Source organism: Curcuma longa, chromosome 11, assembly GCF_044706935.1.
Source record: "Curcuma longa cultivar G26 ecotype Majalengka, Jawa Barat chromosome 11, ITB_CL_G26_1.1, whole genome shotgun sequence".
Taxonomy (NCBI): domain Eukaryota; kingdom Viridiplantae; phylum Streptophyta; class Magnoliopsida; order Zingiberales; family Zingiberaceae; genus Curcuma; species Curcuma longa.
Genome location: NC_133871.1, coordinates 3,509,489 through 3,533,981, shown reverse-complemented (window position 1 = coordinate 3,533,981; position 24,493 = coordinate 3,509,489). Strand labels below are relative to the sequence as shown.

The 24,493-nt window shown below is 37.4% G+C and overlaps 2 protein-coding genes across 2 annotated transcripts; both read right to left on the bottom strand.

The window, feature by feature from the left end:
• Positions 1–7,182: 7,182 nt before the first annotated feature.
• On the bottom strand, positions 7,183–10,853 carry LOC141839172 (alpha,alpha-trehalose-phosphate synthase [UDP-forming] 5-like). Its single transcript, XM_074726864.1, has 4 exons — positions 10,668–10,853; positions 8,129–10,150; positions 7,779–8,052; positions 7,183–7,711 (listed from the first exon to the last, which is right to left on the bottom strand). Exons 2-4 carry the CDS (start codon positions 10,114–10,116, stop codon positions 7,385–7,387), a joined length of 2,589 nt encoding a protein of 862 aa, XP_074582965.1. The 5' UTR covers positions 10,117–10,150; positions 10,668–10,853; the 3' UTR covers positions 7,183–7,384.
• Positions 10,854–17,037: 6,184 nt separating this feature from the next.
• On the bottom strand, positions 17,038–23,902 carry LOC141840090 (DNA repair protein recA homolog 1, chloroplastic). Its single transcript, XM_074727983.1, has 13 exons — positions 23,395–23,902; positions 22,547–22,638; positions 22,380–22,455; positions 20,262–20,324; positions 20,005–20,134; positions 19,474–19,559; positions 19,257–19,382; positions 19,073–19,177; positions 18,924–18,980; positions 18,578–18,640; positions 18,416–18,492; positions 18,022–18,094; positions 17,038–17,549 (listed from the first exon to the last, which is right to left on the bottom strand). Exons 1-13 carry the CDS (start codon positions 23,587–23,589, stop codon positions 17,448–17,450), a joined length of 1,245 nt encoding a protein of 414 aa, XP_074584084.1. The 5' UTR covers positions 23,590–23,902; the 3' UTR covers positions 17,038–17,447.
• Between the last annotated feature and the right edge of the window lie 591 nt (positions 23,903–24,493).

Below are 24,493 nucleotides of genomic sequence, written 5' to 3'. Positions count from 1 at the left end.
AATTGCGGATAAGATTACTCCTCTTCCAATCTAAAACAGTTAATCTTTAATGAATGAAGTGCTTATTAATTAACAATATAATTAAAAATAAAGATTTGAATTACCCAATATATATAATTAAGCTAGATATAATTGTAAGGAGATGATGTTAAATTTGAACTCTTAACTTTTGGTTCAAACCTTCAAATTTGACCTTGATTAAAGGCATTTTGAGAAATAATTAATTTTACTTGTAAGCAATTAGCTTAATTAATTTGTAGTTAATTTGGATTAAATGTTTAACTTATCCGTTAATTTATCCTAGCTCCTAATTAAGTAGAATTGCAAATTTTTGAAAGCCAACAATGGTAAAAATCCAAGCAAGATTTACCAAACTCATTGCCTAGCTAGGGACTTTCGTACAAGTTACACATATCATCAACCCTTTATGGTGACCTATCTCCCTTCTTTTGAACGGAGGGAAAGAGAGAAAGAAAGGATTTCTCAAATTTGTCTTAATTTATTTTAAGAAAAAAAATGGAATGCACAGTTGAACATATATAGATATCATTGAAAAAATATAAACAATTAAGGATAAGAACAAACAAAATTCAATGTGCCAAGAGAGTCATTCTAATTACAGGGTCGGTGTTGAGAGTATAATTAAAGATTTATATTGAAAATACATAGAGAATATTATGAATTTATAATATGAAAGATATCTTCCATTGATATAATTTTTTTTAAATAAATATCATTAATAATAAAATCATGTAGATTTAAGTTCAAAGTGGATCTATACTTTTACTTGAATTATAACCACTTAGCAGAGTAAAGCCGTCTCGACCATTTTAAAAATATTTCAATTTTGAAAAATATTTTTTGTTTAAAAGATACTAATATACACTAACATGTATTGTCAATAGTATTATACATAAGATCAAGTGCTACGGTTTTTAATTCTGAATTTATTATTTTTTTAAATTTTTTAATTCTAAAAATAAATTTAAATCGTCAATATCATGACATGTCCTATTTTGAAAAGTCTTCAAGATTCAAGTATTTTCTTTTTAAAAAATCATCATAAAGAGGAAAGGGACTGCTATTTTGCATCAAATAGATGAGAATCCCCTACTTCTTGTACCTATCGAGGAAGAAGAAGGAAGAGCTTGCTCGAAAGGGAGATCAATTGATGAGGGAGCCATGAGAAGGACTGTCCTTTGAAACTCAGATCATCGACGAGGGAGAAGGAAAGGATGCAGGATCATTGGCAAGGGAGGGAAAGGGCATGGGCGATCAACGTGGGATGTACAAGGGAGAGGGGCACGAAATTACCAATGAGGAAAAGAGCGTCGAATCACCAATAACCGTAAGGGAAGAGAAGGGCACACATTTTTGAGGCTCTAGATAAAAAAAATATTTAGGGCCTTTAATTTTTTAAAAAATTAATTATTAATATTTTTAAAAATAAATTTTTATGTAAAATTTAGTTTTCTAGATATAAAGTTATTAATTAAAATAAATTTTTATATTCATTTTGATAGTAAATCTTTTTCAATTGATAAAATTATTAAATTATTTAATTTTTTTAAAGATATTATTGAGATTTTTTAATAATTTTAATTTTGAAAAATATTTTTTACTTAAAGTATACTGATATATACTTAATAAGTATTGTCAATAGTATTATATTAGATTAGGGGTTATTTTTAATTCTAGATCTATTATTTCTTTTAAAATTTTTATTTTTGAAAATAAATTTAAATCATCAATATGATGACATGTTATATTTTAAAATGTCTATGAGATTTATGTTGGGTTGCAAGGGTGTAAACATAGTCCCACATCTAAAGTACATATGGAAAAGATCATGGAGTTAAAAGAATGGAAAGTATCTCCATTGGCATGAGACCTTTTGGGGAGAGCCCAAGAACAAAGCCATGAGGGCTTAGGCCCCAAATGGACAATATTATATCATTGTGAAGATATTTTGATTCCATTGGTACTAACAAGTGGTATCAGAGCGAGACCGCTCTTCATCGGACTAACCGCCGGATGAGCCATGATCCAGATCTAACCATGTGGTTTAAACCTTAAACAAAGGAAGTGGGTGGTCCTCCGTGTCTGAATCAAAAGGGACCAGACACCAGGTAAGAAGTCTTAGTAGGTCGGGTGGACCGAGGGGCAAAAAGTCTTAGTTGGGACTAGGTGGGAAGTCCTAGTAGGTCGGGTGGACCGAGAGGCAAAAAGTCCTAGCTGCGGCTAGGTGGGAAGTCCTAGTAGGTCAGATGGACTGAGGGGCAAAAAGTCCTAGCTCCGGCTAGGTGGGAAGTCCTAGTAGGTTGGGTGGACCGAGGGGCAAAAAGTTCTGATGGGTCAAGGATTCAGACATCAAAAATGACGTTGAGGGGGGCCTGTGGTCCTTTGTTTAAGGGGGGATTGTTGGGTTGCAAGGGTGCAAACATAGTCCCACATCTAAAGTACATAGAAAAGATCATGGGGTTAAAAGGATCATCATTGGTATGAGGCCTTTTGGAGCCCAAGAACAAAGTCATGAGGTCTTAGGCCCAAAGTGGACAATATCATACCATTGTGGAGATATTTTGATTCCATCGGTACTAATAATCTAAATATTTTTCTTTTAAAAAAAGGATTGTTATTTTGCATCAAATATATGAGAACCCTCTACTTCCTATACTTATTGAGGAAGAAGGAAAAGCGAGAAAGGGAGATCATTAACGAGAAAGTGTTGGGTGGATTCGATCTTAGATCAAGATTGATCAGGTTGACCAAGCTCGAGTTGACTTAAATTAAATTTTGATGTTTAAAGAATATGTTAGTTAAATGTCAAGTAGGTTAAGATTGATTAGATACTTGACGGTGAAAAAAAGTCAAATAAGTCAACATTGATTGGATATTTAAAGTAGATCATATAGTACCAGATATTTGGCATAAGATAGAAATGTTAGTACCGATGGAATCAAAATATCTCCACAATGGTATGATATTGTTCACTTTGGACTTAAGCTCTCATGGTTTTATTTTTTGACTCAACCCAAAAGGTCTCATACTAATAGAGATATTTTCTATCTTATAAACACATGATCTTTTCTCATGTATTTCCAATGTGGGACTTTGATTGCATCCCAACAATCCTTCCTTCAAACAAAGGACTACTGGAAGCCCCCCTACCATTATCCTTATGGTCCGGGTCCGAACTCCCTCAGGAGCCCCCTACCATTATCCTCATGGTCCGAACTCTGGTCCCCACATGGCTCTACATACCCATGACTATAATACCACTTATTAGTACCGATGAAATTAAAATATCTCCACAATTAATGATATGATATTGTCCACTTTGGGCTTAAACCCTCATGATTTTATTTTTGGGTTCAACCCAAAAGGCATCATACCAATAGAAATATCTTCCATCTTATAAACCCATAATTTTTTTCATGTATTTTTAATGTGAGACTTTGATTGCATCCCAACAAGAGAGTCTAAGTGGGTCATGAAGGACCAAACACTTGACACGAAACTGAAAGTCCAAGTGGATCATGAAGGACGAGATATTTGGCACGAGACGAAAAGTCAAAGAGGATCATAGAGAACCGAACACTTTGTAATGATGGAAGTCTTGACAGGTTAAGGTTAATCGAGTGTCAGGCGATGAAGTCCCGACAAGTCAAGGTTGATCAGATACTGAGCAACGAGAAGTCACAGTAGGTCACAGATGACTGAATGTTAGACAGAGGACGTCTTTGATAAGTCAAGATTGATCGAATATTAAATAACGAGAAGCTCCAGTAGGTCAGGGATGATTGAATATTGGGCGAAAAATCTTAGTAGGTTAAGGTCAACAGGACACCAAGCAAGGTGCGAATTCAACCTTGAAAAGTTGAAATTAAGATTTAGCAATTGATTGGAGCAACGTAACAATTGATTGACAAACCCTAAACTTGAAATTTGAGATTTGCTACGTGACCAATTGATTGGTAAGGTTCACTAATCAATTAGTAAATACTAAACCCAGAATTCAGGGTTTAGGATTGGCTATCAATCGATTACTGCAATCGATTGGAAGAATGTGGCCAACGAATATAATGCTTTGAAATTGATTGGTGCAATCGATTGGTCTAAATCAATCATTTGGTGCAATCTATTGGTAAAGCAATATTGGCCATTTTGTAGGTTTAAACGGTCAGATCTAATGTGACAATCAATTGGTGAATAAAGTCAATCGATTAGTAGTTGAAAATCATCCCGATTACAACCCTAGAAAAGGGAGTTTCGTGAAGATTAGAAGAAGCCGATTCTTGAAAGTTTAAGGACGAAGTGTTAGTACATTTCCAAACCAATAAGAAACAATTTCAAGCAACAAAAAACGTTCAAAATAAATTTTGTGTAAATTAGTTTACTTTGATATATTGTATTTGCATTTGTATTTATTTTTTATTGTGTTTGTTGTAAGAACAACTTGTAAAAGACTTCTTTGCCTCCGGAAGATATCTGAAAAAAAGAAATTCATAGTGAAAGAAGATCACTAGGAGTAGGTCTTAGTTTAGTCGCTTAAGAGGTAGATATCAAGTAAATCCTAGAGTTATGCATGTGGTGTCGATTTTGGATTTAAGTTTCCACTGCGCATTCAAATAATGAGCACGAGATCAAGACGAAAAATGATTGAAGCTATTCATCTCCTCTAGCTCACAAGGTCCCAACAAGGATCGGAGAAGGGTGCCCTTTGAAATTCAGATGACCGATGAGGGAGGAGAAGAGCGCGGGATCATTAATGATCTCGGAAACCAATATTGGCGAGGAGGAAAGGATGCAAGATGACCGACGAGTAGAGCTGTCAAACGGGCCAACCCATGGCGGGGCGGGCTAACCCATGGCGGGCCCATCATATGACGGGCCGGGGCGGGCTAACCCACCAATTTGGTGGGTTGGGAAATCTCCAACCCAACCCAACTCAAGGCGGGCCGCGGGTTAGGCGGGCCAACCCGCGGGCCTATGAAAAAAATAAAAAAATATTAAAAATATTAAAAATTTTAAGTTTGAAATATAATTTAAATTGATTAAGTTAAAAATTTTAAGTTTGAATTATAATTTTTAAGCTTAAATTGTAATTTAAATAGATGAAATTCACTAATTCATTAAGTTTTATACTTTAATTTTAAAATTTAAAATAAATAAATAAACTTTCTCAACCCGCGGGCCAACCCAAGCAAGCCGCGGGCCAACCCAAGCCCGCCGCGGGCCAACCCACGCGGGTCGCGGGCCTAGGCGGGCCAACCCACCTCAACCCATCTTAAAATGGGTTGATAAAATTTCAACCCAACCCACCTAAATTTCTTGGCGCGGGCGGGCCAACCCGGCGGGCCTGACCCAATTTGACGGCTATACCGACGAGGGAGAGAAAGTCCGCGGAATTACCAGCAAGGGACGAAGTGCGAGATCACCGACAACTACAAGGGAGGGAAAAGGCATATGTTTTTTATTTTGAGAGATCGATGCGAAAAATAATAAGAGTCGGCTGAGTTTAAGAAAATAATATCAATGTGCAAAAAAAGAAGAATATACTAATTTTAAAAATATAATATATAATTAAAAATATAATATAAATAATATTAAGGTTCTTGGCGGGAATCCCAATAAAATAGGGGTCGTAAGTATAGATCAACTTTGAGTCGGCTCTGCATCGATCTTATGTATTTTATTTATATCAAGTATTCAAGGTACACGAACTAATATCAGTAGAGGATTTGGCCCTATATTTTGACCATCAAATAAATACACTAATTGTTTATATATCTTATTATCTTGTGAATAGAATTAAAGGTCTTCTGATTTTCTCTCCGTCAAGCAATCGATGGCTTGTCAGCGAGGGTTAAGCTTAATTTTCATGTCACCTAGTAAAGTACTGTCTCATCAGCTTAATTATCAAATCTAGTTGGGGCATTATTAGTTGTATATTACTAGCTAGCTAGATATTTAGACAGCATAAACGGTGGCAATGCCCTAGCTATTCATGAAACATCCATCGTATGCTTGATCTCCATCATGTAGAGGCTACTATATATATTTGGACAAAATTTTTCATATATGATTTACCTCTCTACAAATGATAATGAGATTGATCGTGTGAGACACCTGGGTTAACATATAATCTCTCGGCACATAAAACATCCATCATATATATAGTAAAAACGTAGAAGCTAATGCCTCCCTACGTGATATAATTGAAGTGATTGTCATTTGAAATGTGACCATGCATGTGAAGTGGAGTACCAATATTCACTTGCATATGTTAATTTTTTTAAAAAATAATTTCGTATTTTTATTTTAGTCGATTAATTTGGAGATAGATGGTCATTAGCCTATCATATTAATTAATCCCCCTTTTCTTAATCTGTTTGAATTACTTAGTACTCCGTTGATTTGTCATATATTCATGATAGGCTCGATGCCCAATTGCATATATGAACGTTCAAACTAATACGGATACAGAAAATCTCTCTTCCACGGTTAGGAATTTTTTGGTCGTCCGTCAAATTTTCATCGCAACATGATTATATATCTTAATTCTTTAAGAGCAAATGGATCCTTCAAGTAGATCTAACCACGATTCAGAATCGACGGTTTAACAGTTTAGAACCACCAGTTCGACGGTTCATGGTAGGTTGACTCTTAACCTTAACCGCTCAAGACGATTACGGTTCACAGTTCGAAACCGCCGATTCACGGTTCACGACGGTTCGAGATTATTATATTAAAAAAATTAAAATTTAAAATTTATTAAAAAAATGCACTTCGAGAAATTTACCATCCCAATCGACTGATTTAGTCAAACCAAAAAACGACTACTGAATTGCTGAAATCACACTTGATTTTTATCAGAATTCAAAATCCAATCGACTGACTTTTCTCATCAGACGACTGGAGTTAAATCCAGTCGACTGATGAGACGTATCCAGTCGACTGGAGTTAAAATTTTGAACCGGCGGTTCAATCCACCGGTTAACCGACGGGCCGCCGGTTTCACACCTATTAAATCAGAACCGGCCCGGCATCCTACCGGGCCGGTTCCGGTTCGGCCCGGCTAACTGGGCCGGGTCAGGTCTGACCCGGCTCGTGGTCGGGTGTACCTTCAAGGCCAAGCCATACAATAATTCTCTAGGGAACTTAAAAGAAACATTCAGAAATGTTCAAAATAGGCCATTATTAGGAGATGGCATCAACCCACTGTTCATCTCTACCATATTATATATAGCTGATAATTAAGCATACATATATACCAATCTACAACATAATAATTATATTAAGCTAATTAAAGCAAAAAAGAAAACCATGAAGTGATCATTCACCATATATATTAGGAGTTAAAACAGAAACTAGCTACTAGCTACTCAGGCAGAGTTTGAGGAGGATCGGATCGGCCGCCGGTGATCTCTGGTCGACCGGAAGCCGAAGCGAGCCCCTGCAACATTCTAACAATCTCTGTCGTGTCCTCCAGAAAGTACTTAGCTTTGCTCGGTTTCTGCCCGACTGTGCAGGCAAATACTTCTGCGACAGGTGATAAATTTGGCCCTGCCTTGGCACTCATTATCACTTCAAACATGTCCTCGTCGGATCTATCGTCGCCGATACACAGAACAAAATCTGGAAGAAGCTTGTCCCTTCGGCGAGCCATCGAGAGGAGTCGTTCAGCCACCAAGCCCTTGGAAACACCCTGCCAAAGATGCATGCATTAATGCTTATCCTTCTCAAGAAATTTCATCAAACAGTTAATCGAGTACCTGTGGCTTGACTTCCACGATGTGTTGGCCACTCTTCACGGAAACTGGCTCATTGGTAAGGACACTCTCTAGATGATCAAGAAGCTCCTTGGCCTGGCACGACCCGAAATCTCGATCTGCATACTGATAGTGCCAGACGAGTGCACTCTCCCTGGTCTCGATGTACGAGCCGTCGGTTGCTTCAGTGTATGACTGCATGATCGGCTCAGCTATCTGCTTCCAGTCAAAGTCGGCTACAGAAACGCATGTTTCCCATTCTAAATCAGACTTCTCCCTGAAAAAGATGATCTTGTTAAGTCGATGCATACATGTGTTCATTATGGAAAGAGAGCTGTGATCTGCTCTTATACCTCAAGAAGTAGCCATGCTCTGCGGCAATGACTAGTTTGTCGCATGAAGAGAACCAGTCGCCCAAAGTTTTCTTTTCTCTTCCACTGACGAGAAAAACCAGGTTTTGGGAGTCATCGCATAGGCTCTTCAATGTATCGATGGCCTCCCGAGTTGGAGTCTTGTTGATCGATGTCTGTGGCATTATGGTGCCGTCGTAATCCAAGAGAATGGCTCGGCTGCTAGTCCTCTTGTAGGCAGAAACAATCTGATCGACCGAAAGCTTTCGGAAGGTGTAATCGAGCACGACGACCCTGAAACTCAAGCCGAAACCTATAGCCCAGCACCTCCTCATAAGGTGGTCGCGGCATGCCCTCTGCAAGTCTTGCAAGAAACTATTCGCCCAGTATCCAACATCATGGGTGATCACGTACTTGTAGTGTTTTTCATGTCGCAATTGTTTCTCTGCCTCTTGAATCACCAAAGCTGAATCCATGGCTTCTGCCACAGAGTCTATGTTCCACGGGTTGACACGAATAGCCCCGCTGAGAGATGGAGAACAACCGATAAATTCGGAGACGACGAGCATGCTTTTCTTGGCTACTGATGGATCAAACTGCAATATCTTGTCCAGAGTCGGATTGCCTTGCCTGCAAATAACATACTCGTATGGTATTAGATTCATACCATCCCTCACTGCTGTGACCAGACAACACTCTGCGATCACATAGTAAGCAATCTTCTCGTAGAATTTCAGAGGGCTGTCGATGAGGATGACAGGCTTGTAACCTGGTCTTCCAAATCTCTCGTTGATCCTTTTAGCGGTTGTGTAGGTCTCAGACTGCACCTCTTGCACATCTTTTCCTCGACCTCTCGCAGGGTTCGCAATCTGCACCAGAACAAGCTTCCCCCTCCACTCTGGGTGCTGCATGAGCAGCTGCTCCATGGCCAGGAGCTTCAAGCTGATCCCTTTAAATATGTCCATGTCGTCGACTCCAAGTAACACAATTCTATCTTTGAATTGATCTCTAAGCTCTGCCACTCTAGCTTCAGTCTCAGGAAGCCTTAGCACCAACTGGATTTGCCCGGTATGAACCCCGACCGGAAGAATTTTGATGCTGACAGTTCTACCATAGTATTCAAGCCCAATGTAACCCCTTTTCGATTCATACGCAATGCCGAGCATCCTGCTGCAGCAAGAAAGGAAATGTCTTGCATAGTCGAATGTGTGGAAACCAATGAGATCCGCATTCAGAAGAGCTCTGAGGAGTTCATCTCTCACAGGAAGGGTTCTGTAAATCTCAGAAGAGGGAAATGGACTGTGGAGGAAGAAGCCGAGCTTGACCCTGTTAAACCTCTTCCTCAGGAACGTCGGCAGCACCATAAGATGATAATCATGGACCCAGACGAAGTCGTCGTCTGGGCTTATCACTTCCATGATTTTGTCTGCGAAAATCTTGTTGACTGAAACATATGCTTGCCAAAGGCTCCGATCGAAGCGGCCGCCGAGATCAGGGGAAAGGGGGAGCAAGTAGTGGAACAAGGGCCAAAGATACTGCTTGCAGAAGCCGTGGTAGAACTTGGAAAAAAGATCCAGGGGAAGGAACGTAGGCACGCACTTGAACTTCTCGAGCAAGGTCTGCGAGACTCCATCTTGTTCATCCAGTTCAATCTCCTCCCTCAAGCAGCCAATGTAGACGACCTCGACATCCTCTCCGAGGCCGTCTTTGAGCTGCAGGAGTAGGGAATCCTCATCCCAGCTGAAGTCCCAGCCCTTGGAATCGCGTCTCCGGTGGGCATGAATAGGGAGCTGATTGCCGACTATGATCATTCGGTCTTGGGACACGGAGGAGGGTCCGTCTGAGGTTATGCTATTTGAGTTCTCATCGTCGAGGTCGGAGAGGACCCCGGCAACAGTCATCACCCGAGGAAGCCTTTTGCCTGTCCGGCCGAAGGTCGGGAAGTTGCCAGAGGCAAGGTCGAGCAGGTTTGTGTATGATCTTGAAACCATTTCGCCAAGCAAGCTCCACAATCTTTGCTCCGACCTGCAAATCCAAGAAACAAAATGGATTTGAATCTAATTAATTTGCTACAAACCTACAAAAATATTGCTGTAAGAAACATTTAGCACATTCCTACTACAGAAGTTTGATGCAAAGATTGGAACACTAACTTGCTCTAAAACCTTGATGAAACCCAGTAAATGAAAGAAAAAACAAGAAGAAGAAGCTTATTTCATCATTATCTTGAGCTCATTTTGTATATATCAAGCAAAATCAAAAATTTTAATTTGCAAGAACATCTACAAAGGCACAAAAGTATCTCCCCGAGAGCATCCTAAAAAGAGCAGGTAAAGTTGTTGATAGAAGAATGTCTAACAAGTCCATTCCACAAATATCTACAAAAACAACAACATCAAGAGAGGAAGGAGGAGAGATCAAACTCTGAAGAAAGAAAACATACTCAGAAAACATAAGGGTTAACACAGTAGCAACACTAGACCTACAAAGAAACAGTTTCAACAAAGGAGATGCACATCTTGGAGGAAAGAAAGAAATAGACCTTTTCTCTTCCTGATTCAGTTGAAAGATCACCAGGTAGATAGATAGTAGAGAGAGAGACAGAGCTGCAGGGTGACCGTGCCAAGATTGAGAGCTAATTAAAGAGTTAGGAGAAAAGGACCATCTATATTTTTTCCCTTTTACCTCTCTCTCTCACACACACAGCCACGAGAACAAAGAGAGGTACGGGATGAGTTGGGTGCTGGGGAAAGTGAAAAGAGGTCTGGAAAGTGAGTGATTCCCATTCATACACCACCTCACATAGTGATACTGGTGAGTTTGCAGTCACCCACCAAGGTTAGTACTACTAAATCAGCAACAGCAACAGATACAGATTCCATTATATTGCTTTGACGCATTGTCGTTTCCTAATCCCTAAACAAAACCAATTAAGAACTCGTAAAAAGATCCTGTTATTGTTACAAGGTGTTATTGAATTTTGTTGGAATATTGTTGGTTTAGATATGTGCAGTGAAAATAGCCATAGGATGTGTTTGCCACTCGCTCATGTCTGTCGAGTTGAGCAGCCACTGCCACACCAGAAGCAGCAAAATTTTAACAACGGGAGATAGATGGGACATCAACATTTGCAGTGAGGAGGAATAGAGCTAGCTAGAAAGGTTTCTCCTTCGGAAGGAAGCGATCGAGTTGGTTCCAATTATTGATGTCGTGTAACAACGATAGCATGCATAGCATTAGATCACATCCCAATAACTCAGCGATTGTCGTTCTTGCTTCTTCTTTCAGAAGTGCTATTATTGTCGTTGCTGTAGCATTGGAATGAACGGTTGTGTGTATGGAATCCAAGAAGACAAAAAATTGTTGGAAGACGGTGGTGCTTCCGAAGCAGTGGGCCCATGTTATTTTTTATATTTTTTAATTAGTCTTTCGAATGATTAATTTCGAAGATTATCGATTCAATCCAATCACTTGCAACCTAATGTACTAGGTTTATATTCTACAATATATCATAATTAAGAATCGATATTTGCGTGACAGAGGACATCCAACTGTTGTAAAGTAACCCAAGGCAATGGGTCCATGCTATTGTGATAAAAGATGATACCCTTATTTCGGGACCCTTCAATATTGTCCAAATCGATTTGGAAAAGAGGTAAATTACGAAGGACTTCGTGAGTCAACCAATGAGACATTCCGTATTCATTGAGAATTGACTCCTAAACCTTATTGCGTTAGCTTCTATACAAGAATCATCTAAGCCAATCCGTGAGAGTCAATGGGCATATGTTATTGCAGTAAAAAAGTAGAATCTGCCACTCTAGCAGTCTCACACGGTTGATTTTACGACCATATGTGACGGTAAATCGAAAAGTTACAGTTGACTACTACAAGGAAAGTATTTTTTTAATTTCATCAATCACGCCTTATTTACAAGGGCAATAAACATATGAGCTGCTATTGAATCTTGATGTGATTGATCTCTTTAGATATTGATATTAAGATTGTTCATCGATCTCTTTAGATCTTATTTATTTATTTCAGAGTTGACCCATCATTTTATTTCTTAAAAACTGTATGATGCTTTGGGCGGCCTTCAATCCGATTTCGGATTCAAGTCAGATTGTTCATCGAATCTAACCTAATCCAAAAAAAAATTTCAAAGTCAGATTTCGAATTCAATCTGATCTAAACCAAACTCTAAATCCTCAATTTTAATTTAATATTTTTCATATCAACTTGAACCCGATTAACAGATCGAATTCATTTTTAACAATCCTAACTATATTATTGTGCCTACCATGACACATAGATGGCTTCGGACCAACTTAGGTACACACCCATGGATAATTAGGTCGTGCCTAGTTGTGGTTCGAGTTATCTGTCTTTTTCTTTAAAATTGAAAAAATAAAAATTTAAAAATTAAATGGAGAAATTATTTAGCATGTTAATAAAAATTAGCATTCTTATAATTTTTAAATATTTTATAGGATGGGAGGAAAATGGTTCGAAAAAAAAATGATAATCCCAATAGCCACATCTCTGGGGTGGTCGGTCCGGTCCCACGGAAGTTTCCCAGGGTAAATCAGGAAGCGCATACGGCAGCCAATCCAGATGCCCAGTATCCTTTGATTGCGTTCCCCATTTGGAGGAAAATTCCTACAAATACGTCGTAGAAAGAAAGTTAAGTTGTTTGAGAAACAAAAAATTAAAATGAAAGTCTAGCGCCACGTGTTACATTTAAAAACTTAGTTTAAGAAACTAAAAAAAATCACGCACATATTTAAATTAAGAATTCAAGATGTATAATCAATGAGATTTTTTAAATAGTGTCATGCATGCTTTGGACGTTAATAAAATCTTCATAGGAAGGATAATGCATGTGTAACAATAGTCTCCTATTATATTCCTACGAATGGATGTTTTCACGACTATTTGTATACTTTGTACTTCTTAATAAATAAAATTAAAGCATACATTAATGTATAAGCAAGGAAGACACAATTATATACAGCAAGAGTTGAATTGATTAGGCCCTTCTAATGGACATAACCGAGTTGATTATAACAGAGCAGACTTGCAAATAAGAGTAAGGGTTCAAATCTCGATAAAGTAGAGCAATACTCTATCCGTCGTGATTAACTGTAATTTCTTGATTTACTTCCTTATATATGATCGTGGAACCGACCGTGTGAGGCCGCTAGTGGACATAACTGAATTGGCACTTGCTAAAATAGAGTCCTTACGATGAAAGTATTAAGAAACATCCACACAAAGAAAGATTCCCCATAGATTCAATGAGTTCATGCTTTCTATCTTAAGTCACAAATCATTTTTGAGTAAGATCCTAAGAAAGGAGATTCGCCATTAATGAAAAAGATAGCTAAACTTCATAACCTGCTAACGGAGAGAGAGAAATAAAGATGTTGCAATAAACATATTGGAAAACTGGACTCATGATACAATTTTAGATGCATCGAAAGAATACAATTTCTTGAGATTGAAGAAACAAATGCAATCGTGTATGAAGTTATCTAGAGCCCTTGTATACCACAAAATATTCTTTTACAATGTGGATAGGACTAAATAGAAGATTGATAACTAAAGATAGAACCACTTATATAGGAAATAGGATTGTCTCACTCCAGGTTTACGGCGCATAAGGAGCAATCAAAGTGCTACTGATTTACCCTACCGATAAAGGGACCGAAGCATAACTGAGTTAGTTAAGTGGACAAAGACTCTCCTCGTGATCAACTGCAGTTTCTCGATTTACCTCTTCACAAATAATCATGAAACCGACCGTGTGGAACTGCTAAGGTGGCGGATTCCACCTTTATACATAAGAGGATTAGCGAAGTGGCACATAACTAAGTTAATTACGACAGAGCCAATTTGCAGAAAAAAATTAGCCAAGTGGCTCCTGATCGAACGCTCGGGCGTCACTAGTTTATGCCCGGGCATAGATGAGCATTTCCTTATTTAATCAAAAGAAGTACCAACGAAGAAGATGACAATGAATTGCTAATGTCTGATTCCTTGAAGACAATTCCACTTCAATTTGTCATTACTCAAGTTCTTCTTGGTTAAGGAAAACTAAGCCATCTTAATTATTAGGTCGGAGTACTATAAGGGCAGTCAAAGATTAGTGCGAGTGTAAATCCATCTACGTAAAGTCTTTACCATGAGAAAACTTGTTGAGCCTTATTCTTGCCTCAATTTGTCAACGTGAGTAAAGAGACTCTGCACATTGAGATTACAGATTATGAGCCAAAGCATTTTATAAAAAGAATTCATAATCTTCTTCTTAGTCAAAAAAAGAAAAATATAGTTACTTTTAGATGACAAATGCATAATAAGTTGAAATGATATTTTTGTACTAGAATAATACTATGTGCGTACCTTTATTCATTAAAATAATAATGATGTTGCTTGTCATAAGATCAATTTTTGCACAAATGTAGTCAGATACCAAAAAATATGGTTATTACCTTCCAAATATTTGTATCCGGATCTACCTCATCTCATGTTTTCTAGACATATCAATGCCGTCCACACTAAGAACTGGAAAGAGAGAAAAGCTTAGTGTCATGCAAGAATTAGTAGGAATGTAAATATTGAGAAAATTAACATAAGAAACTAACCTTGACAAATATGATTTTGCTCATCTCAAACTGTTCAATATCGTCGATTTCACAACGAGATATAGACAGACAAATCAGATATGCAACAGACCCCCAGGAGTGAGAGTATAACCCAGGGTAAAGGCACCTCGGAGATTCGACCCGTGCCTAATCCAACAAATTTGTCTCTTGGGACCTGGGGACAGAAACTAACCTTGACAAGGTAAGGAAGGGAATGTCATATTTATATGAATAGGAAGTTTTTCTCCTCCCTATACATCTATCTACAGACATCTGCAGAAATACAGTAGCTAAAATCAATAAGTTGAACAGCATCAATTAGCAAAAAAAAAAAAGCTGACTGTAAAGCCAGATCTTCCAAAAAAAAAACTATCCCAGTGGCATGACTCACTCATAAAGAAAAATCATTTTAGTATCAGATAATTAATATTCAAATCAATCTAAAACAAAAATGTATGATATGCTGAGTGATTCCATTGGTCTTCGCCAGAAGATCTTGCTATGAAAAGTTCGAATAAGAATAATTTTCAACAAACATCACCCCTTTAGAGAGGTGAAGGGTAATATTATCGAACAGAGTTTTCAATATGAAAGTTGAGTGTTGGTAATACTTTTCATCCACAAATGTTTCAATGAAAAGATATTTCCTCACATTCACTATTTATCTCCCAATGGATTCCAACTCTAAACATAGTATAGACAAAATTCAGTTTAGAGAAAAGAATACTGTTTGTATAAGGCAGGTATCTAATATAAAATTCTCAACTTCAAAAGCCTCAGAATTTAATGAGAGAAAAGAATAAAATGTAAATTATATCCATGATCAATTATGTGCCAACTATTTTAATGTAATTAAATGATCATTAATAAAAAAATATTAGTTCTCCACTTCTCCCAACCTAACTACAAGTAACTCATCTCGCATAATTTCAAGTAATATGGTTCACAAAAATCAATTTAAAGCTAAATGTATAGCATAAAGATGCAAAACTCTTTTTTTCTTTTTTTTTTTTGTTTTTGCTGAAGCAATGGAAAGTAGAAGGAATTTTGTCATATTTAACAGAATGACAAAAACTTCCAGATGATTCTTGCTCAAACTACCGGAAAAATAGAGAAGCAAACCTGATGCACAGTATGGGTAGTGAGCTAGTAATATTGCAGCTCGTGTACAAATAATGTAGCCATTGCGGTAAGACCTATGCATCATGGAAACTGAAAAATAAAAACAGGACTACAATGTGAAGCACGAGAAGAGTGAAGTTTTACTGAAAGCAACAAACAATCTGTAAAGGAGTAGAACAATAGTAGTGACGAGTTAAATATCAAATCCGTCTTCTTCTGTTGTCTGGCATCTAATTTCAATAAACGGGAAATACAAAACGGTGTTTGATAGCTACATACCAATAGCCCCTGAATCTGAATGGGTCTTCTGTAATAGGTGCTCCTATTTGTCGGCGATAGGAAATGCATCAAAATTCCTCAAATATTAGAGCTTCCCCAGATAAACAATAAGTTTTCTTAATCCGCATGAATTCTAGAACAAGAAGAACTCAAATAGGAAAGCATACAAGTACAAGGATCTAATAACATCTAAGAATACGACAGAAAATAAATTGACAGAAATAGAGATGAAGGAACCTGAATGCAATGGAGTCGACATCGTCTCAGAAAGCGTTGTCTCCAAATCCAGAAATCCTGTGGAGAAGAAGAGAAACAAGGAAGCTGGATTTGATGGACCAGCATCCGTTATCAGTCCATCATTAATAACAGTATGGGTTAAAAGATTCTACACATGTAAATCCCATATCCAGTAACTCAAATCCACTATAATAATTTATTGGATTACTTAATTAGTTACAATTATTAATGATATGAATCCACATGTTTACAAATACAAACAAGCCCACTGTATAGTAGATAAGATCCAACATCCCCATCGTCAATGCTTGAACACAAAGAAAACTTTCAGTCATACACCTTTGTTCACAATTAGTAAAAGGATGCTCAATGTTATATATTTTTTGACTTCAAATATACCCCACTCTTTCCTCCAGCCAAAGATGTACAAAATTAGCATCAATGACATCAGAATCTAGAAATCGGAACGAAGAAACCATCGAAGCAGCATCCTTAAACAAAATCAGCTTCAATCCACAAAACAAAATCATCTTGACCACTATCCTTAAACAATTCGATAGAACTTGGAACAATTTAGGCAAATTGAAAATTATCTCATATTTATTGACTTTGGCTAAACTAGTTCCAGAAAGAATGAATCTCATCTGACCTAATTTGAATTGCATCAACTCTGAATTGGATCGAACTCCACCCAGCTCAAGTTTGGTAGCGTTCCAATCCACAACAATTGGCAATTACTGACATGAATCATACTTTAATTGTTAAATGTAGCATATAGTTTAGATGTTTAACAGATGAATTCTCATTTCTAATCAACTCATCGTCCACGGGATTAAAAACATTAAAAGTGAAAGAAGTGTAAGCTTTTGAAAGCAAACTACACTTCTTTTTCTCAACGAGATTTGGTTATGGCCGAAGATCCTGTCATGTGATTCCATCTTCAATACTAGCGCATAAGTAGGAGCATTGAGTATATCGGCTGAAATTGAAAGCCATATCAAACGCAGATGATTCCTTCCCTTGCAAGATTAGTGTTGCATTCATTTCTCATCATTTATTTGTTCCTCATCTGCAGTCAATAACTGGCCGAAAGCCAAGAGGCTCATGTGCCTGCTCACATCCATCATCATTGGCCGAACCGCCTGTCACAAACCAATTTTTGACATCAAGGAAGAGCAAAATTAAGGTATTGTTGAATAAATATCCAAAGGTGAAACTGATTCTAACAATATTGATCAAGCTATTCTATCAGTAACTATTGAACCTCCCAAACCAGCAGTACCCGAGTTATGGCATGGCAGTGGGTGATTTTCATTTAGGTAAACCAGATTACTTTATCATATTGATGCATGGGCCCCTAATTTACCAAGATGTAGAAATCTTGAAATCATAAAATTGATCAAAATATAAGCATAGTGCGCATGACACTTATTTCCCAAATGCTCAACTTGATATGATATTCTGGATAAACCATATGATGACTGCACAGTAAATTTCAAATGACACACTATGCAAGAAACTCGAGTTATGTATACAAAAACAAGGATGCCCGGATTCATAGACTTGAAAATGTTTATGCAAAGAGATGGATTTTGAGACGGGAAAAATACACACCTTTTCCATGTCATTGCATACAGTAGGGTTCTCTCTCAGATACTGCAATGCCTTTTCCTTACCTTGGCCAAGCCTGATGAAACCACTAGTAAGATGTAACATACAGAATCAAACAGATAAGCGACTTCCATGAGTTTAATCACTATGGTTACATGAGACAACAGATCCTCGACTAAGGGGCACAAACCTTAATTGTTGCTATCTGATATCTAAATTGAGCTTTATCTGTAACTACATGGATATAAAATAAGAGATTCAAAGTCCTATACTTGAACCTTGACCGTGTTTGTATGCAGGATAGTGGAAAATACCAAACAAAAATAAAGGTGAGCAGGAATAAGGGTGGTGAACTGTTTGAAGGGCCTATGCTATAAGCTGAAGGCAAGCAACTAACCTATTTTCTCCATAGCTATACCATGATCCTTTCTTGACAATAACATCCATCAACTCAGCACAATCCAGAAGACAACCCTAAATTTCAAATCAGTGAGTCCAGAGAAAAAGCATTTCAATTCTGTAAAAAAAAATAATAGAAGCAAGAACATTTTGAACCGACCAATTTACCAACTCCTTCACCAAATATAATTTCAAACTCAGCTTGTTTGTATGGTCTCGATACCTGAAGAAATGGAGACTCAACAAGTGAAACACAAGAACAAGGGAAAATAGATATAATAGTTAATATATGTAATTGTCGGGCACTTACTTTTACTCAATCCAATAGTTTGAAAAAAGTTAACACAATTTCACAATTACCAAATTTTATATTAGAAACCAAAGTTGTTGTCAAAATGTATTCAATGGTTATGTTGACAAAAATGTTTTTTTATCATTTTTAAAGATGGTTTCTATCATTTTCAAAGATTTAGTGTGATAATAATGACTGCATTTGCTAAACATACTTTGCTTTTCTGCACTCTAACACGCACCCTAATTCCAATATCTTCATCTCCTTTTGCCTGAAAAAAAAACCTAATGCAGTTATTCTAATTTATTAAAGTCGAGATAATAAGAACTAGAAGTTAATCACTGAAGTAAGTCATTCACTCACAGATTTGATCTTTCCAATAGGGCGGATCTCTAGACGAAGTGATGCAAAGAACTTCAGGGCAATCCCTCCGCTCGTGACTTCAGGGTTTCCATAGAACACCCCAATCTATCAAAGTGAATAGATGAGAGTTCAGTAAAAGGAAGAAAGGTGATGCAGCAGGCAAGGTAGAAAATTTATGCAATACCTTGTATCTTATCTGATTTAGGAAAATCAGAGTACAACCAGCTTTTGAGGCATTTCCTGACATTTTACGCAATGCTTGGCTCATTAGACGGGCTTGTAAACCAATTTGTTGCATCCCAATCTCACCCTAGGCAAGTATTTCATCTGTTGTTTAGTATATATCATCATTTAAACACCTGAGGCAAACAAAACGATGAAAAAACATCTAAACAACTTACTTCAATTTCAGCCCTTGGAGTAAGAGCTGATACTGAATCAATACAAATGAGATCTATTGCTCCAGATCTGCACATACGGTCCGCAACTGCCATAAAGTTATTAGTGACAATTCACATTTAAGTGAAAACATGTGCCCATGGATTACTTAAAGCAACAAGATATTAGGTTACAGGAAATCAGATAATCTAGCAGATGGTTTAGATGAAAACACAGATAAACAATGATTCTTTAAGTTTTATAGTCAAGATTAACGGCTTCAAATTTCTTTAAAACATACAGAAAGTGTGTTGCAAAGAACAATAACCTTGGTAGTTGCTAATCAACTGTCTCTAATTTGCAAAGATACAGAAACTCACAAAAATCAACTGTTACTAAGGTAAACAAAGTTCCTTCTTCAGCATCATTATACTTACTAAATCTAAGTAGAACACTAATATTGGCAACTTTTAAAAGTAAATAACAAATAATAGTATAAATGGGGAGAAAAAAACATAGACATAAAAATATTATCTGAGTGAAACAAAAATTACTTTCTAATGCCATTTCCCCATTGTCAGGTTGGCAGACAATCAAATTTTCTATGTCAACTCCCAATGCCCTCGAATAAGTAGGATCAAAAGCATGCTCTGCATCAACAAGCATGGCATTGCCTCCCAATTTCTGCATATTTGTAGCCGAATACATAGTTGATTCAGTAATGTACTTTAGCAGTTAAAAAAATGTGTCACCTTGTGCTACAAACATTTATCATTTTTAAAGAAACAATACTAAACTTTTAAATCTATACCTGTATTTCTGCAATTGCATGTAGAGCTAGCGTAGTCTTCCCACTGCTTTCTGGACCAAATATCTGTTGAATCAGAAAAGAAAGACAATTTATAATTTCACAAATCACAAGAATTCTAGAGCTATGCAATTCTTTAAGCATAGATAGAGAGATCCTTTTGTTTTCCTTGATTGCTATATGAAATAACATAAAACTCTATGATTTACAAATTTATCAAATTAAAAAACTAAATAATTTTTCTTTCTAGGCATATCTATAAAATGCTGAATTTCAGTTTCAATTTTTTTAATAAGATTTCGAATTATCTGTTACAAGAAGAACAAATGAAATTCAATCCTAGCAGATTGCCAAAGTCTGGAAGTCATATCCATGAAATGTGTCACAAGAGAATGGTCATAAGTTTTTATTTTCTGCCTTAGCACATTTCTATAGTGAGACATCAGAATAGTTTAGCATTATATTTTCTGTGACATTTGGACCTCTCAAATGCATACAAGGCACACCAGTGTTTTCAACTTTCAACTAGAGGAAAGGATCAGATTTGGAGAAACCAGAAGAACTTGGAATAAGGTTGCAAATTTCATGACACATGATAAGAATTTTTAAGACTAGCTTGTGCATTTTGATCCTTAGTTGCATTTTGATGTCAGTTATTATGGGATAAATACCGCTAGGTACACCCACCAATTAGAATCCAACATGTGTTCCAAACAAGGAAAAGTTGGATAGGGAAGAAAACAATCTATAACTAGCTCATCAACATGATGCAACCTATAAAGGGCATTACAGCTTGGCATGCATCCATGAGCCACCACAAGGGTGGCATTATAAGGGGGAAATTTTGCAGCAAGAGAGAGACTTAAGCCTTCCACTTTATCTTGTCTTCTAGGCTAATGTAACTCTCCCCATTCTCAAACCCACTTTATCCATAAATTTCACCTCATCCATAACAGTCACTTTGGCTGCCGCCCATTCACCTCATAAGGAAAACTTCATTACCTCATTAGGGAAACCTAATAACCTCGTAAAAAAATTCTCCTATGAGAGAAACCTCACCCCACAAGGGACCATTGTTGAACTCACAAGGGAAGCCACTCACCTCATAAGGGAGAGCACCTCATGGAGTTATTTCAACCTCTTCACTCTATGAGTCGTCGTCAATTTTTCAATATCTACGTATTGAAACTCTCCCCATTCTGAAACCCACTTTATCCATAAATTTCACCTCATCCATAAAAGTCACTTCGGCCGAGCAAATCTCCACCCATTCACCTCATAAGGAAAACCTTGCTACCTCATTAGGGAAACCAAACAACCTCATAAGAAAACTACTCCTATGAGAGGGACTCACCTCACAAGGGACAGTTGTTGACTTCATAAGGGAAACCACTCACCTCATAATGGAGAGCACCTCATTGAATTATTTCAACCTCTTCACTCTATGAGTCATCTTCAACATTTCAATATCTACTGAAGGCTCACCAGCTGAACCAGTTCATCTGAACTGCTCCTACCTCATAAGAAGTGGATTAGTGAGTTAGTCATGCCAAGAGCAGTTAGTTTGAGAGTCATCCTCCATATTAAACTTCCTACAAACCAAATACCATATCCAAGTCTACATTCTTGAGCAATATTTTATTTGAATTTAACCAACTATCAGCAAACTCAAAGGTACTATCATAATTATTTATTGTCAGTCACATAAGCAGCATTAAAATATTGAATTGCAAAGAATTGTAGATCGATCCCATTTATTACAACTCTGTCTGCTTAATGTAGTTCAATTTTGTCAAGGCAAAGAAATTCATGAGAACCAGAACAAAGGGATGGCTAGCTAAGTATGGCAATCCTATTTGGTTATTTTAGCAATGACTGTTATCAGAGACGAAATCAAACTTAAAACAAAAAATGCAAATTGGAGCATTGAACATGCACATTAAATTTTCTTCTGGAAGCTTAAATGATAATATTATTCCATTCTTTTCTAGTAGTTTCTATGTTTTCTAAATTAAAGATAAATGCTCAAGTGTAAAGGACAAAAATTACAAAATACTAAAAATTAGTAGACCATGACCAATCACTATAGAATTAGACTGACAAATAATGAAAAATGTTTACCTCTACAATTCGTCCTCTGGGAAGACCGCCACCTAGAGCAAAATCTAAAGTCAAACAACCACTTGGAAAAGTCTCTCTGCAGTGAAGATCAATCTTGTTAATCAAATTATCGAAATACAGCAGGCCTTTTACGTAAAACAAGTGAGATATATCAACAGTATACATACACTAAAGCACCACCAGCACTTCCTAATCTTGTAACACTTCCCTTGCCAAATGAACTGTTTATATCATTCATTGCTGCTTCCAATGCCTTAAGCTGCAACATATAGAAACCACTTATTGTCATGCCAGGCTGACTGTAGAAGAAATGACAATAGCTTTAATAAGGCAGCAAGAGCAGTTGATGTATCATTGAAGGAACAATGATACAACTTTGTAAAAGAAATGAAACTAATGTAAGTAAAACTCAATGTTTCAAATATTAGCCAATAACAACTCGAGCACATGCAGACTAGCACAAATCAATAGACCAATTAGGCTAATATCTTCTTATTTATAGGTAAGTCATGCACAACCTTCCTGCATTATCAACTTTGGACAAGTTAAGGTCAAAATATGGTGAGCATATATTTGAGTTCAGTTTTCCTTATGAGAAATGCACAGACTTGATAGAGAAATACAAAAAATTGGCTGAAATTAAACTCATTACTCTTGCCAACAGGAACCGCTAATAGAAAACGTATTAGCTATAAAACATTGTTGCACAAAGTAAGCCCGCATAGAACAATATGTATATATATATGTGGCAGAAAAAGCATGGTGACAGAATGCTTTATAAAAAGCTTGAATGAGAGAATCATCTATCTGGACAGTGGTATCTTGAAGATTTGAAGCTGTCGTTGCCCCTTACATCTCAAACAAGTTGGCTTAAAAATAAAAATCCATGAAAAAGTAACTTAGAAACGACAAATGAAGAACCCTAAGTTGAAACGGACAATAATGTTCGAAACCAATACTTTGAAATCTAAGGGAAGACATTTATACTATATTTGAACCGAAATTCTGTATTTACCCGGTCCAATGCACGGGGGTCTGAGTCGCCGGAAAGAGCACCGTTGCCCTTCAACTCGAATTCGCAACGAAGCTGCATAGATCTCCTTGTCAGAGCACATGGAATACGAGGTGAGATTCTTAACGAAGGGGGAGTAAGAAGAGGGTTTGCGAAAGGGGGGATAGAGTGGGCTTTCAGGGGTGTGATGGAAATCATTCTCTGAGAAGGATGGGAAAACGAACTGGAAGCCAAAAAAGGCGGAGAAAAAGATTGAAACTTTGGACTGAAACCGTTCGGCGAAGGATCGTCACGTTTCCTGATCGTGCCCGGAGAAATGTCGATGAGACGGACACCTCACAGCAGAATGCGGCGAAGGCTGGTCTCGATTCCTGCTAGTGCCCGGAGAAGTGTCGATGAGACGGAAACCACGCGTGAGGCTGGAGGTGAGGAGGAGGGCGTGGATTTGGGTGAAAGCAACGGCGGGAAGACAGCCGACGGAGGACTTTTATTCGCGTAGGAAGGAGAGACAGTTGGGTTTTAGGGTTCACGGTTCCGGGTTCAGGGTTCAGGGTTCAGGTAGATATGTGGTCTCCGTCAAATGCTTTGGAAGTCATCACTCTCTTAGCGTGCATAATCAACTAATTCTGAAGAATATTCCGTCCTATCATTTATCATCTTGTATGGTAAGAGCATCCGCAATGCGGTATTAATCGTCCGTTAATAGCGGACGTGGAGGAGCGAGGAAAGTACGTGGAGAAGTGAGGGAGAAGTGAGAGAGGAGCGAGGTATTTAACGCGTTCAGAGTTCTAAACGCGTTAATAGGTGGACCCGTGTTTTATTTTTTATTTTTTTAATGTAATGCGTTCAGCAGAGGAAAAAAACAGAGCAAAGTTCTGAGTGGTGATCGACCACGTGGTCGATCACCACTGTTATAACGCGTTAATACTGCCACACCGTTGCGGATGCTCTAAAGGATGAATTTGGAAAGAGATAAATTTACTTTTGAAATATAATTGAATTACTTATTATAAAATAAATTTATTGAAATAGATAAAAATTGAATTGATAAAGTTGAGATATCCTCTTTTATAATAGTCAATTACAATTTTTTGATTATCTT